The 14,465-nt window shown below is 43.4% G+C and overlaps 1 protein-coding gene across 3 annotated transcripts in view; it reads left to right on the plus strand.

The window, feature by feature from the left end:
- CNTLN (centlein) overlaps window positions 1-14,465 on the plus strand; it is a 1,032,335-nt gene that overhangs the window by 540,443 nt on the left and 477,427 nt on the right. For all 3 annotated transcript variants that reach the window (XM_029608687.1, XM_029608696.1, XM_029608677.1), the window contains exon 13: window positions 10,646-10,771. In XM_029608687.1, the coding sequence (XP_029464547.1) occupies window positions 10,646-10,771 (126 nt within the window). The remainder of the gene's footprint in view (window positions 1-10,645; window positions 10,772-14,465) is intronic.

Raw genomic sequence — 14,465 nt, forward strand, 5'->3', positions numbered from 1 at the left:
GTTGGTGGTATTGTCAACTTCTTAGGAAAATTTATTAATTTGAGATTTTTCCCTCTTTGCTGATTTTCTTAGCAAATACAAATTGTCTTTCGCCATTTCTTGATATTGATTTTTCAAATGGTCTACATCAGTTCTAACAGCTTTCATTTCCTTTTTTGTTTCCATTTGCTTTTCTTTAATTTTCTTAATTTGAATATTCATTTGACCCATTTTGTTAGTAACATTATCCAACTGTGTGGTTAAATTTTTATTAACAGTTTCTATAGCAAGCCAAATAGATTCAAGGGTAAACTGTTCCGGTCTTCCCAACTGTTATGATTCAAATGACTTCTCCTGGGTAAGCAAATCCTCTTCAAGTTGCCATTCTAAAAGTTCCTCCAGCAATTGTGCTTCTCCTCATAGGATTCCTTCCCCTTCCAACCCGACAGTCCCGGCTGCTGCACCTCCTCCGGAGTTCCCTCCGTATGCTGTGCGGGTTCCTCCCTGGTGCCTTCCGAGGTCCTCGCCGTCAGGACCCGGGTAGCTGTCCTACCCACTGCCGGGTTTTCGGGTGCTGTCTGTTCCGCCGGGGACAAAGATATCAACGAGTCAGGGAAGCTGTCGGCTGTTATTGCACCTGCTCAATCAGCTTCCAGCGATTCTTCTCCCGGCTCTGCTGTCCTTCTGAGTACGTGGGTGTCCATCGGCCCTCGGTATGGACCCGGTGTCGAGGCTTCTAAATTCAGCCTCTCGCGGGCCCTCCGTTTCCTGCTGGAGTGCAGCATCAAAACTAGGAAAATTGTCAAGGTAAAGAGATGGTCGGCGTGCGTCCTGCCTCTAGCGCGCCAGCTTGGATCTACCCAATCTTTTTCATCAAATTGCCTTTTAAAGGCTTGCTATTATTTGGGAGTGAGTTGGAAAAACTGGCCAGTAAGTGGTGCGAATCTCCGATTACTCTTTTGCCAGAAGATAAGAAGCAGACACCATGCTCCTTTTGCATGAGAGGTCATACTAGAAGATCGAGGCGTTTTTGTCCCTATAGGGGAGCGACCCTTCAGAGAACTCGACCTTTTGGTAGGTTTCAGTCCATTCATCCCCGACAACCAAGAAGGGGTGCAGGTTCGGTTAGTGGAACCTCCTGAACCTCCCAATGAAGGTTTGCCAACCCACCCCTGGGAACAGGCGATAGGGAGATGCTTCTCTCTTATCAGAGGTAGGTCGAGATCACATTGGATCAATGGGTCCTGGAACTGATATGAGAAGGCTATGCGCTGGAGTTTAGCAGTATTCCTTGGGTTGTGTTCATGGTGTCTCCCTGCCACTCACCACAGAAGAAGCAGGCAGAACAAACCACATTTACAAGGCTCCTCCGTCTCAAGAAAATATGTGTCAATATTCCATTTATTTCATTATGCCCAAGAAGGAAGGCTCCTTTCGTCCCATCCTGGATCTCAAAGGAATCAACTATCATTTGCAGGTGACACATTTTCACATGAAAACATTGCACTCAGTATTAATGGCCGTGCAGTCAGGGGAATTTCTGACCTCCTTGGATCTATCCGTGACATACCTTCATATTCCCATCAACTGGAGCATCAACGCTTTCTACGGTTCGCAGTTCTGTGATGCTGTTATCAGTTTCGGGGTCTGGCCACCACCCCAAGGACCTTTTCTAAGGTAATTGTGGTAATGGCGTCAGAATTGAGAAAAGATGGGATTCTCGTACACCTATATTTGGAAGACTGGCTGATTTGCGCCAAGTCGCAGGAAGAGAGCTATAGAGTGACCCGCAAGATGATCTCCTTGTTGCAGGAGCTCGGCTGGGTGGTGAACCTGGCCAAGAGCAGTCTTCAGCCTGCTCAGTCATTGGACTACCTCGGAGTTCGATTTGACTTGAGGCAGGGCAAGGTTTTCCTGCTAGAAGTGTGCATTCAGAAGTTGATGACACAGCTCCATCAGTTATTGAATACTCTGCGCCTGATTGTATGATCCTACCTGCAAGTACATAGCTTAATGGCGGCGACCCTGGTGAGGGCTCATATGTGTCCTCTTCAAGGCTCACTGCTGTCCCGGTGGAACCCGCAGTCTCAAGACTATTCGATTTGGCTCCTCCTGCCAATGGACATCTACTCCCAACTGTAGTGGTGGCTGCAGGCGGATCATCTATGGAAGAGTGTTTCCCTACCACCACTGGACTGGCTAGTACTTGTTGCGTCAGTCGGTCTTCGACGGCTTCGCCCCGCTTGCCTCACCTTATTCTCGGCTCCTCCCGCTTACCTGGGCAAGATGGCTACCGCCACGTCTTCCAGCCGACCTCTCTGGCTTCCCCAGAACGGCTATGGTGCAGCCTCCCGCCATTGCTCCTCCCAGGTACCTACTAGGGTGCGTGCGCGCGAGCAACCCACGTCTTTGTACGACCCTTGGCACGAACCTCGAGGGCGGTCCCTCATGCTGACGTCATGCCATCCGGGTATATTACCTTCATCTGTTGTAATCTGACTACTGTAGAAGAGAGGGGTTAGCAGTCTGTTATGGCTTACCCCTCCAGGAGGCGGAATGATCAATCTGTTAGAGTGTCTGCTAGGAGTTAACAGTCTGTTATAGGTTAGGACTGCTGCATAGCAATCTGTAATAGGAGTTGCTATGGAGTTGCTCCCCAGAGAGGAGAGGTCAGCAACCATCAAGATCTGTTCTTCCAGAGAGGAGGAAATAGTATCTGTTATGAATCTCCGTACAGAGTGGCAGCCTGATATACGAGAGTCTCCCTGGAGGGAGGTGTAGGCCCTCTGTATGGTTCCTGCTAAGAAGTAGCAAATGGTTATGATACAGTTCCTGAGGAAGAAAATGTTAGCAACAGTTGAGGGTAGACTGTAACGTAGCAGTTTGTTGTACTTAGCTCTTGAATTGTGAGAGATGAGCACTCTAATGTAGAATGGTGAATCCTTGGGTCGATGGCAGATGACAACACCCGCAAGAGGATATCAAGAGAGGGACCACCGACAAGGCTGGAGTATGCAGACAGACACAGATAGTTCTTTATTAGACAGGTAGTAGAACCACCAGAGGTGGCAGTAGTGTGCTGATGTGCCCGGCAGGGCTGAAGTCCCTCAGATCCTGGAACTGCAAACTCCAAGTTGGCTGAGCTGTAGAGAGAGACTCATAGATAGTGAGTAGACAGGGTATACTGGGTTCATAACCAGAAGTAGATGATACACTCACATAGATTATAATAAAGCTCAGTTGCTGGAGAGAGTTAGGCCCTCGAGGAGCGAATACCTGGTTCCAGGAACAGCTCTGAGAGAGCGAAGGTAATCACAGATAATTATCTCTGTAATGGTTTCTAGGCAGACTGTAATAAGAACTCACAATATCTGTATATGAAATAGCTTCTGAAATAGAAGTGAGTCTTCGTAAGGTTTTAGGAATATAGGCCCTCGAGGAGCGAGTACCGGTTCCTATCTGCAATCTGTAATAACTCATGATCTCCGTACCTGCGATAGCGTCTTAGACAGAAGAGAGTCTTCAGTTCTAGGAACATGGGCCCTCGAGGAGCGTGTACTGGTTCCTATATGCGACTGGAAAGGAAACTCACAATGTTCACGTCTGCGATCACTTCCAGGCAGTAGGGAGTCTTCTGAGCTTTCAGGGACGTAGGCCCTCGAGGAGTGAGTACCGGATCCCGTCTTAGTAATCTGAAATCAAGAGGAGAGAGCGGGTACCCCTGGTAAGTTCGAAGAGGCAGAGCAGCGGAGGATGAAGCGGGTCAGAATGATCCCCGCAATCAAACCCCTTGCTAACTCGCTACGTAAGAGTAAGCAAAGACCTTTTATGTTGGAAGTAGATGACTTCACTATGGGGGGACACCCCAGAGGTTCGTGCCCTTGCTGGTAAAAACTTCGGAGCACGTGCCCTACGTCATCTGGAACATGGCGGATTCGCAGCTTCAGGCCAGCCCAGGGACTCCAGGAAGAAACGGCGAGGAGAAGCCGCGGCAGCATCTGTCCATCAGACCTGAAGGGAGTCGCCTCAGAGGTAGAGAGGGTGGGTCGAGGGCAAGAGCAGGCACGAACGCAACAGATATGTTATGATGTGAGATGTTAGAGGCCAATGTGTTACTTAAATTTTATTGAATTTTATTATATTTTTAAAAAATTTTCACCGTTTTGATTGGTCAATTTGAACAAAAAGCGGTATATAAAAGTTTTTAAATACATTTTCTAAAAAGCCCATTTACTTGTATAAAACCACAATTTTGCTGATAAATGCTTTTGAAAATCAGGCCCTATATATATGTACTTTGTTAAATTATTTACATTGTGTGAATTAGCAAATGTATGAATAATTTTGTAGATTAATGAATTTTTATGATTAAACATCTGTGAATGGACACAAAAAATGCTCATCGTTCAGCAGTTCTTGCTTTGAGTTCCTGTGCCCAGACAATTACATTTACTGTTTGTCCTTATAGTCTTATCCTTAAAATGGGTAAAAGGAAGGACAAGGCAAAGACTTACCTTCTGATCCTCGAACATCCATTGTTGATCTAATGGATTCCTTTGTGATTCCCATATTTGCTGTTGAAGTTGTGTAGATATGGTGTCAGAGGAAGGCGAGTTGGCATCTTTGTTTTCTTGACCTCCAATGACAGAGTCCAACCACTGCTGTCAGAGTTTCCTTCAGCTTTCATCCAGATTGTTAGTGGTAAGCTCCAGAAAAAGTACAGCTAGAAAGGAATTGCAGGCTCTACAATGTTAGTGAGGTGTGGGACACAAGATCAAGATCAAACACAAAGGATTGTGAGGTGTTACCCGACCTTTCAGTGAGTGGTTGGGGAATTTGGTATTTGCTGCCCTTGAAGTTGGCCTTGGAAAACCCGGAGAACCTTTGGTGGATCCCTGCAAATTAAGGCCCCCAGGGCAGCAAATCTCCTAGTTGTAACACCTGGTACTTCAAGGAAATCTCTCTTGGCTTTAAGAATTGTTTCATTCGAAAAGATATGGATGATGATGGCCTGGATTTTCTCTAGCTTCATGTCTCAGTTGTGTAAGTTCACTGCTTATGCAGAAAATAAATTTACTTCCCAGGATTAAATACTTAAGAATTATGGAGTTAAGATGGAGCTCTTCCAAATCCAAATTGCATTTGTGCAATTTACCAATCATGTTCTAATAAAATATGTTTTCTTGAGATTGAAATTGGATTCCCTAGAGCAATGTTTCCCAACCAGTGTGCCTAATGCTCAGATCTAGGCCAGTACCTGGGCTCTGCTCTTAGCACCTCGCAGCAACAAGAGACTCCAGTGGTGACTCTTAAACTAATAGAAACGTCTCTCTGAGAATGGGTAATCATGCATGCCTCTTCTTCCTAGCTACAACATGAGCCCTGGAGTGTAGTAATTAAGGGGCAACATGCAGGGCACAGTTGGGACCCATATTATACAGCACATGCAATGCACATAGCACCTCCTCATCTTTCTCATCTTTGACTCAATCTTATCCCTAGGCTGAGTGAGGCAGGGAGAGCATGCAGTGAGAACTGGATGTGACTCACTTTGAGTATTGGGAGCAGTAGCAGTGAAGAAGCACTCAAAGCCACATATGGAAGATAACAAACCAAGCCAGCTGTCCACACTCTACTGACTTCTCTCTTTTACAGCAGGAGTAGGTGTATCATGATAGGTTTATGTGTCTTCACCCCCTCTCTCCCTTTGTTCTAAAAACTGGAAGAGAAACTGGTGGAGCTTTCAGTGCTTCTCTAGCTATTCTTTTGGCCATGTGAGCCCTCTCCATGTTCACACTGCCTGCTCCATGGAGACTGGTGTGCCCCCACAATATTTTTGTTGATGTAGTTTTGCCTTGGGCATGAAAAGGTTGGGAAACACTAGCCTAGAGGAAATGGCTAGATGGGTGACATTTTTAAAATATAATTTATATATCTTAAGAACAAGTCACCTGATGATATATTAAAAAGATATGTCCTGGCTATTCTGAAGTTGCCTTTAGAATCTATTCCATTTGTTTTCCAAGTATTTCATATTCCAGGATTTAAATATTATCCAATTTAGGGAGAAGAGAGCTCAGTAGATGTTTTGGTATCTTCATTTTTAAATCCTAGTCTCCTTAGGAATCATCTTTAGCAGAGATCATGATGAGAGCTACTGTTCTTGCAATTTCTTCATTGGACTTTAATAGTGTGGCAGACCCTCCCGGTCTGGCCACCAGATGTCACTCTAGTATAACACTTTAGTAAGGAACCATCCTATACCCCTCAGTCCCTTCCACCTGGAGAGTCTGGATTGGATGCCTGAAGACTATTTAGCCCAGCCTTTTCAATACACTTTGGGTTCAGTTTGAGGAAGCAAGGGAAGAGTAAATATGTTTAAGTTTTACACTTTGGTAAGGCCTCTCAGCTTCACCCAAAAGGAGTTTCTCTTAGAAGTGACACCTCTTTGTGCACTCCCTGCCAGAGGATCCTTCTACTGATTTACAGAGAGATAGATTTGAAGCCTGAAACCCTTTAGGAGCAAAAGGGCTTCACCAGGGGACCAAAGACTTGTGAGCCTACTCTAAACCTTAGGTGGACAAGCACCAGTGATGGATCCTGTTGCGAGAAACAGTGAAGGCAGTTTAACTATTAAAGTATTGTTTTGGACTTTAGCAGAGTGGGGAGCTTTTTGGATCTCCCATCCCCACTGGGATTGCAGAGCTGAGGACTTTCCTGATCCCACTGAATTTTCCCCAAGAAAGGTCCCCTAGAAATATCAGTAAATACAGGATGAAGGAAGAATAAGAGCAGGAGACCCCAATACGATCTCCATACACCAAGGAATCAGGACAGTCTAGGTGCCCGAGGAGAAGATGACCAAAGGTAGGATTTTTGCAATAAAGTTGGGGACCCCTCCACTAGGATTCCCTCACACTGGGTATACTATGTGCATTAAAAATCAGCATGGAGCTACCCAGATGCCTGACCAAAGGACACCTACCTACCTTGAGCCACACATGTACCAACATTCAGATGTCATTTCAACATTATGAATGGATAGACTTTAATTTATGAGTATTAATCAGTAAATTTTATGTAACACCCAGACCTAACCCTGTCTGAGTTATTACAGCCTCTCACCTCTTGAGAAGCATCAATACAGTATCTTTTAACATAGTCAGGGCCACAAGAAAGAACTTATACCCATAAAAAGAATCCCCCTCCCCCCCTTCAGGGATTGAGAGTCAAGAATGGGATGGAATTGTTAGCTGGAGCAGCCCCTGAGGAGAAATAAATTAGTTATGTGCCTAAGGAGCCACAATCCTCCAAAAAAAGGGTTACAATAGAAGCTTGCTTAATTCTTTCTTCAAAAATAAAAATTAATTTTTTTGATCAGTTGGTTATAGTCTTTATGGCTTTATTTAAGGATATCCAAAGTGCTCGGAGGAGGTTCATTGAACTGCATCAGAATTATCCTTATAAACTGCATCCAGAATTATCCTTATAAATGTATTGTGCATTTCCAGGGAAACAGATTTGTTTTGTTAGACCTGGAACATTTACATTTTTTCTTATAGATATGCTACCATTCTACATTCTAGCCAGATTGTCTTCAGGGCTTGGGCTCCCTGCTGGCCTGCTGCTCTTGAGATACTTCTTAACCCAGCATCTATGTCCAGGCTGCAACTCCTCCCATCCAGTGCCTTCAACTAAGAAAACTCTGCCATTACTGCCAAGGCCAGCACCTCTTCTGTCACTTCTGTGGCGCACAGATCAAACATGAGCTGTTTGAACCATGTGGGCTATGGAACCCCCTGCAGTTCAAACAACTGATGTTTGAACTGTGTGCGGCAGGAACTATAGCAGAGGCGCTGCTATGGCCTTGGCAATAGGGATGATGTTCACTTAGTTGATGGCACCAGCACTGGGCTGGAGGAGGTTTTCAGGCAGGGTTGACTACAGCTGGATTGGCGCACTTAAATCCGGACATTTTAGCCCTCCTTTGGCTTCCGGACATTTCCTCATATATCCATACTATCCAGAGAAAATCCGGACAGTTGTCACGCCTGGTGTCTATAGAGTGTAAGGTTTGCCTAGGGTACCTAATACCCTTCCCTTGACTATGGGCTCTGTGGGGGTAGTTTTTAAAAATATAGATTGCTGGAGGGAGCTGGGCTTTTTTTGATGGGACTAGGACAGAGGCTGAATGAATTGGGAGGGGAGGAGAAGAGGGGCAGCACAGTAATTGTTTGCACAGGGCAGCAAAAAAGCTGATTTGGTGGAAGTTTTGAGTTTGTGATTGTTTAGCCATTATGCTACTGCTGCAAGACAGCGGTTAAGATTGGCAGTGGAGGATTTTTGGTCCAATCCTCTTTTGAAGCTGAATTGATCTCATCAGCAAAATGGTGATGCTCAATATTAAAGGACTGGATGAGGTCACAAACTGGATGAATGTAAATGTTGAAGGGGGGTGGGGGTAAGCACTGAGCCTTGTGATACTCTGCAGGTGGGGACTTTGTGTAAGGATGATTTGTTTGTCCAGGCACAACTTGAAAGGGGCCCTGCTGTGGCATGTGGAAGTAGTAGAGAAAGGGACAGTACAGTACCAGAATTCAAGAAAGCATGGGCAAGCATATACGATCTGTGAGGAAGAGGAGATGGCAGACTGGATGGTACATATGATCTTTATCTACTATAATGTTCTGTTTCTGTGGATGGCAGCATTGGTCTGCTGCTTCAGACATGTGTTCCTATTAGTGGAGGCATAGAGCATATTCTGCAAAAGCGTTGTAGATACAAGGGTCATTAATGTTTCAGCTCAGGGAGGAATGAGTACAACCCTAGTATGGTAACCAGTTAACATTTTGTTGTACTGAACTCCCCTCCCAGGTATTTGGTTTCAAGGTATGTATATACCGAGCCTCTCATTGGGTCTGGAAGAATGTGATCTGTCCCCAGTTCTCAGGGGATATAGGGATTGGCATGGGCCTGAGCATGCATGAGAGTGGTGTGCTACTTATAAATATTTATATAGCGCTGTGGATGTGCATAGTGCAGTGCAAAAACATGAGGCTGGAGGCAATGCCTGCCACAAACTAGAGGTCTAGTTGTGCTATGCAAATGGAACAGGCATGCAGGCTTGGGATTGCTGAGTGGGCTTAGCCAGGGTTGTAGCCCCCTCACTGCCAATGGGTTTGGGGAGGCATGAAGGGAAGCCTCATGCCACTTTCTTCGCCTTACTTGGCAAGGACATGCATGGTCCAGCCCTTTGTTGTGTTTTCCAGTGTCACATGATTTCATGGAACGGAGGGATAGAATGTAGCTACAGTTGCAAGGATATAGCCTGAAGCATGGAGGGCATGGGATACTTCTTAAGCTATAAAGACATTACCTGAATCTCGACCCTCTTCATGGAGGAATGAATATGGATTAAATATTGTGTAAAAACAAATGAATAGTTTTCAATTTTAAAAAAATTGTTTTTTTTGTTGCATAATCAGAGGTGTGAATTTTTATGAAAAATTGTGCAAATTTGCCACCTAATTGCCATACTTCTGACTGACCCCCCCAAACCTACCCCTCCCAAAGCCTCACCCTGAGTTAAAAGTGCCCCCTTTTACAGTAGTTTACATAGTAAATTTACATATGGGTCTTTACAGAGGTTCTTTCTCTCTCTCTCTCCCTTCCTCTCCCTTTTTGGTTTATAAAATCATGATATGGAACAAGTTAACAGGGAACAGTTATTTACCCTTTCAAATAGTATTGTGTCTAGCTAGGGACACTCCTTGAAACTAACTGATAGATTGAAAACAAATTTAAGATAGTATTTTTTTCAGTAAATGCACAATTAAAATGTGGGATTTGTTGCTGAAGGACATGGTTGCTAGTATTATAGCTAGATTTTTAAAAAAAAGTTTTGGTCAAGTTTCTTGAGCATAGGTCCATTAATAATTATTAGCCAGGAAAACTTGGAGAATGCTGCTTCTTCTGGAAGTGAGCAACAGGGAATAGATTTACCCATTAGAGGTTGCTGGGTACTTCCAAGTGACCCGGAATGGATACTTTTAGAGGCAGGATGCTGGAGTTGATGGACCATTGGTCTGACCCAGCATGGCACTTATGTTCTTATGAGTCAGTTTGTACACATCTCACTCATATCAAAGAGATTTTTCTAGTTAAAAAGTAGAATATAAACAAACATATCATGCATGACCTGCTGCATAGATCTGTTACAATAGTATTTTTTATGATATTCCTGGTTGTAGATTGCATGGAATTCTAAGAAAATCTTCTGATTTTATAACAATCAGGTGATGGTCAAAGCGCTTCTTTTTACTTTGCTAAAATAAGCATGATGGCACGTCTTTAAATATTAACTTTGTTCCACAGTCTTTCACGTGTTAGTAGCATAATCACTAAATTGTACAGGTTTACATTTTAAATATGTGCTATTAACCACACTGTTGAAAATCTCTGGTATTGTATATGAACATGGCAACTGAACCATTGTTGTAAATCAGTTGTATCCATGTCAACTAATAGGAACTCATTAATTTGTCATTAAACAATACAGTCACATAACAGATATTAACACAAATTATTAAACAGTACAGATTTAGCTGCTCTCAAAAAATGTTTACATTTTTATTCTAATCGATAAATATTTATGCTTTGCTAACAGGGTTAAAAGCAATAAAGGTCAACATCAACGTGCAGAGCCCTGGCAGCTTCGACAAGAAGATTCTGATGCTGTATGGAATGAACTGGCATTTTTCAAGAAAGAACACAAAAAGTTATTGATCGAGAAGTGAGTTTAAAAAATAAAATTAATATATTCTTGTAGACCCATTACATTGATTTTCTGATATTTTGTGTGGCTTTTTATACACAGAGGAATTGTTTACAGAAGTTCTAAATAAGATCAGCTTAAAGGTTAAGAAACCGCTGTAATTTTGAAGTCAATGACAGTTACACATTTGCTAGCACTAACAGAAACTGTATAACCTGATCTAGGAATTGTGTTAATTAATGTGGCTCTCATCTATTGGAGGTGTCACTCTTCATTAGCCTGTATTTTACACACTGCTGTGTTTCATTTTTGGAATGAGGTGGTAAGGGGATAACCTAGCCAGCCATCCTTGTTTGATCTCCTTGATACATACGCAATGCAGAATGCTTCAGCTCTCTTGGTTCCCTGCCCTGTCCTGCTAATCCCAACTGAGCTCATTATGATGTAGCCTTGTTGCTACTCTGGAAGCCAGATCTGTCCAAGCTAATTACTGCTAGCAGCAGAGCTAGCTGTTAAGGGTCTGGTCTGGATCTGCTAACATGGTCCTTGGTAGTGACCTGCAAAAATCACGAGGGAGTTGCTCTCTTTCTTGCTGTGCATTGACTGTCCTTTGGGCTTAATGTTGATCCCTTCACACAGCTCTTTTAGCTGTAGTCAGTATAAAACTTGGTGAAGAAAATTCATACTTTAGAAACATGCAGTTTGCTTCTTTGATCTCAAATAATTCACAGGCTTTTACACTCAGCTTGGCAAAGCAAGAAATCTCTTTATACTAAAGCAAGTTAATAAAATATAATTAGTCTTTTGGTGCTGTTTAGAAGTTTCTTCATTTCAAGTTGATTATATTTTCCAAAAATCCTTTTTTGTAACTTTTATTTTTATTGTTTTGTAAAACTTTAGCACCACCACTGTTCCTCCCTCACATAAGGAGCATTGAGTACTCTTATTAACTCCTTGGGCTATGGTCTTAATTACAGAGTACAAATGATCCACAGATAACATTGTACTTACTATTTTTAGATGATTTGAAGCCTTATAACTACTGTGCTCATCATTTACAGAGTAATTTTGTAACGTGAATATATGAACTAACAAATATGCACACAAGTTACACCAGTTTTCAAAGCAAACTTGCATCAGCCCATTTTGAAAATGATCCCAGCAAAACTACATGCTCACAATTACACTTATTTGGTGTGTGAAGCATTACCAACAGAATTAATCCGTATGCTTTTTAAAATGAATCCGTATGCTTTGAAAATGAAGATACTATACGTGCTTAAGTCCCAACCCTGCCCACACTCCACCCCCTGTAACACTTCTCCCCTTTTTCAAGGAGAACTCAAAAGCCCATGAAAAAATGGTTTACAGTGGGCACAGGTAAGACAAGACATGTGTCCCAAAGACACCCATCCTTCACAAGTGTGCAGCCAAATTTGTTCCCCCCCTCCCCCCATCCACTTATAAATAGTAAACAGCAACCCAGGAACAAATGGATTACTGTGGGCTCTGGTACAGTAAGACCTGTGATGAGACACACACCCTCTCTAGTGATGCAAGTACAAAATTCCTTCTCTGAATTACATAATGAAGAAGCTAAAGCAATGGAGACTGAAGAGGCATCTGAAAAGAAAGAAGAAACCCAATGCATACAAAAATTCCAGAATGCACACAATAATCATCAGACCAAGCTCTTTGTGCTGGGTGACTCAATCATCAGAGGCACTAATTTGGGAACTCTTTTTGAGGGGAACACTATAGTTAAAAGCTTTCTGGAATTATCAGCCGGTAGAAATGCTATTCAAATAGTTAATGTGATCAAAGAAGAAAGCAAGGACTCTGAAGTTTTTGTTATCATCCATCTGGGAACCAATGACCTTGCTAGAAACAGCATTCATGTGAATACAGAGAGACTTCGAGTCTCTGGCGAAGCAGATTAGTCACATGGCAAAGACTGTTGCCTTTTCAGAAGTCTTACCTGTTCATGGAAACATAGAAACATAGAAGTGACGGCAGAAGAAGACCAAACAGCCCAACCAGTCTGCTCAGCAAAGGGGAAAGAGAGACTAAGCCATATAAATAAATTCAATACATGGCTCAAACCTGGTGTAAGAAACAAAGTTTTGGATATATTGGAGGCTGGTGCAATTTATGGAACAGAAAAGGACTCATGTCAAAGATGGCTTACATCTGTCTGTGGCAGGAAAAAGGATACTAAGGGATAAATTCAAATCCTATGCCATAAGGCATTTAAACTAAATGACGGGGGTGGCAAAGGACATTTGAATGTCACCCCCCCCCCAACAACAAAAACAAATGCAAAAACAAAGGAAAAGGGTGAATGGGATAACAAAAGTCATCTGAATAAGGCAAAAAACAAGTCCAAGAAAAGCAGTAAACGGAACGAGGGAAACTGGAAAACTATGAGCATAAATGTTCATAGTCTGGGCAATAAAATCCCAGATCTGCAAGCCCTAATGGTGGAGGCACACTTAGACGTTGTTGCTGTTACAAAGACATGGTTCAGGCAATCTCATGATTGGGATATGACCATACCAGGCTATAACTTGTTAAGGAAGGACAGAGAGGACAGAAAAGGAGGAGGAGGAGCTCTTTATGTCAAAAACATTATCCAGGCAACTGAACTGCAGGGAATAGGGGGTAGAGAAGAAGTATTATGGGCCATCCTAAAAAAAAAAGATGGTGCATACATTATCCCAGGACAAGCAGGATGCTAGTCCTCACATATGGGTGACATCGGTAATGGAGCCCTATGTACGGAAAAACTTCTTTAAAAGTTTCTATGAAACTTTTGAATGGCACCGGAGTGCCTACTGAGCATGCCCAGCATGCCATGATATTCCCTGCCACAGGGGTCTCCCTTCAGTCTTCTTTTTTCCGCGAAGCCGTTAGCATCGCGGGTTAATTGGAGTCTTGAGGTGATTTTCACCTTATAAAAAATTCAGAAAAATTTGATTCACCGCAGGGGTTTTTCCATTTTATTACCGGCGGTAACTTTTTTCTGTTATCGATTCCCGGCTGGGAACGATAATTTTGGGGGTTTTTTTCGCCGTCGACGGCCGTCCGGCGCAATGGCCTCCGGCTTCAAAAAGTGCCCAAACTGCACAAGAACCATGTCGATTACCGACCCGCATTTTGAATGTGTTCTTTGCTTAGGCAAAGACCACAACATTCAAACGTGCAAGTCTTGTGCTGAAATGACCAGTAAAGGTCGACGTCTTAGGGCTGAAAAAATGGAGCAGCTTTTTTCCATACAACTGCTTCCACGGGCGTCGACTTCAACTCAGTCTTCTCCATCGACTTCAGTCCGTCAGCTTATGATGAAGAAAAAACATCCGGAGGCGGGAGACGCCTCAGCTTCATCCCAGTCGTTATCATCGAAAGCATCGACTTCTGGAAGCGACAAACAAAAAGAGAAGCATCGCCATCGCCATCGACGGTGACAAGATACGGTGACCGAAGATACTTCCACAGGTACGGCCTCTCCGGCAAAGAAAACCCGGACGGAGACAGAGGCTCCAAGGCCTACTGAAGGGCGATCCCCACCGATATCGGTGCCGGGTTCCGAACCTCCTCAGGGCTCTGAGGGGGTATCGGCATCGCCTCCCTCCACAGCTGCTCTGTTTTCACCAGCTGTGAGAGTGGAACTTGACTCTCTCATTCGTCAAGCGGTGCAACAAGCTCTACGTGA

This window comes from Rhinatrema bivittatum, chromosome 1, assembly GCF_901001135.1.
Source record: "Rhinatrema bivittatum chromosome 1, aRhiBiv1.1, whole genome shotgun sequence".
Lineage (NCBI taxonomy): Eukaryota > Metazoa > Chordata > Amphibia > Gymnophiona > Rhinatrematidae > Rhinatrema > Rhinatrema bivittatum.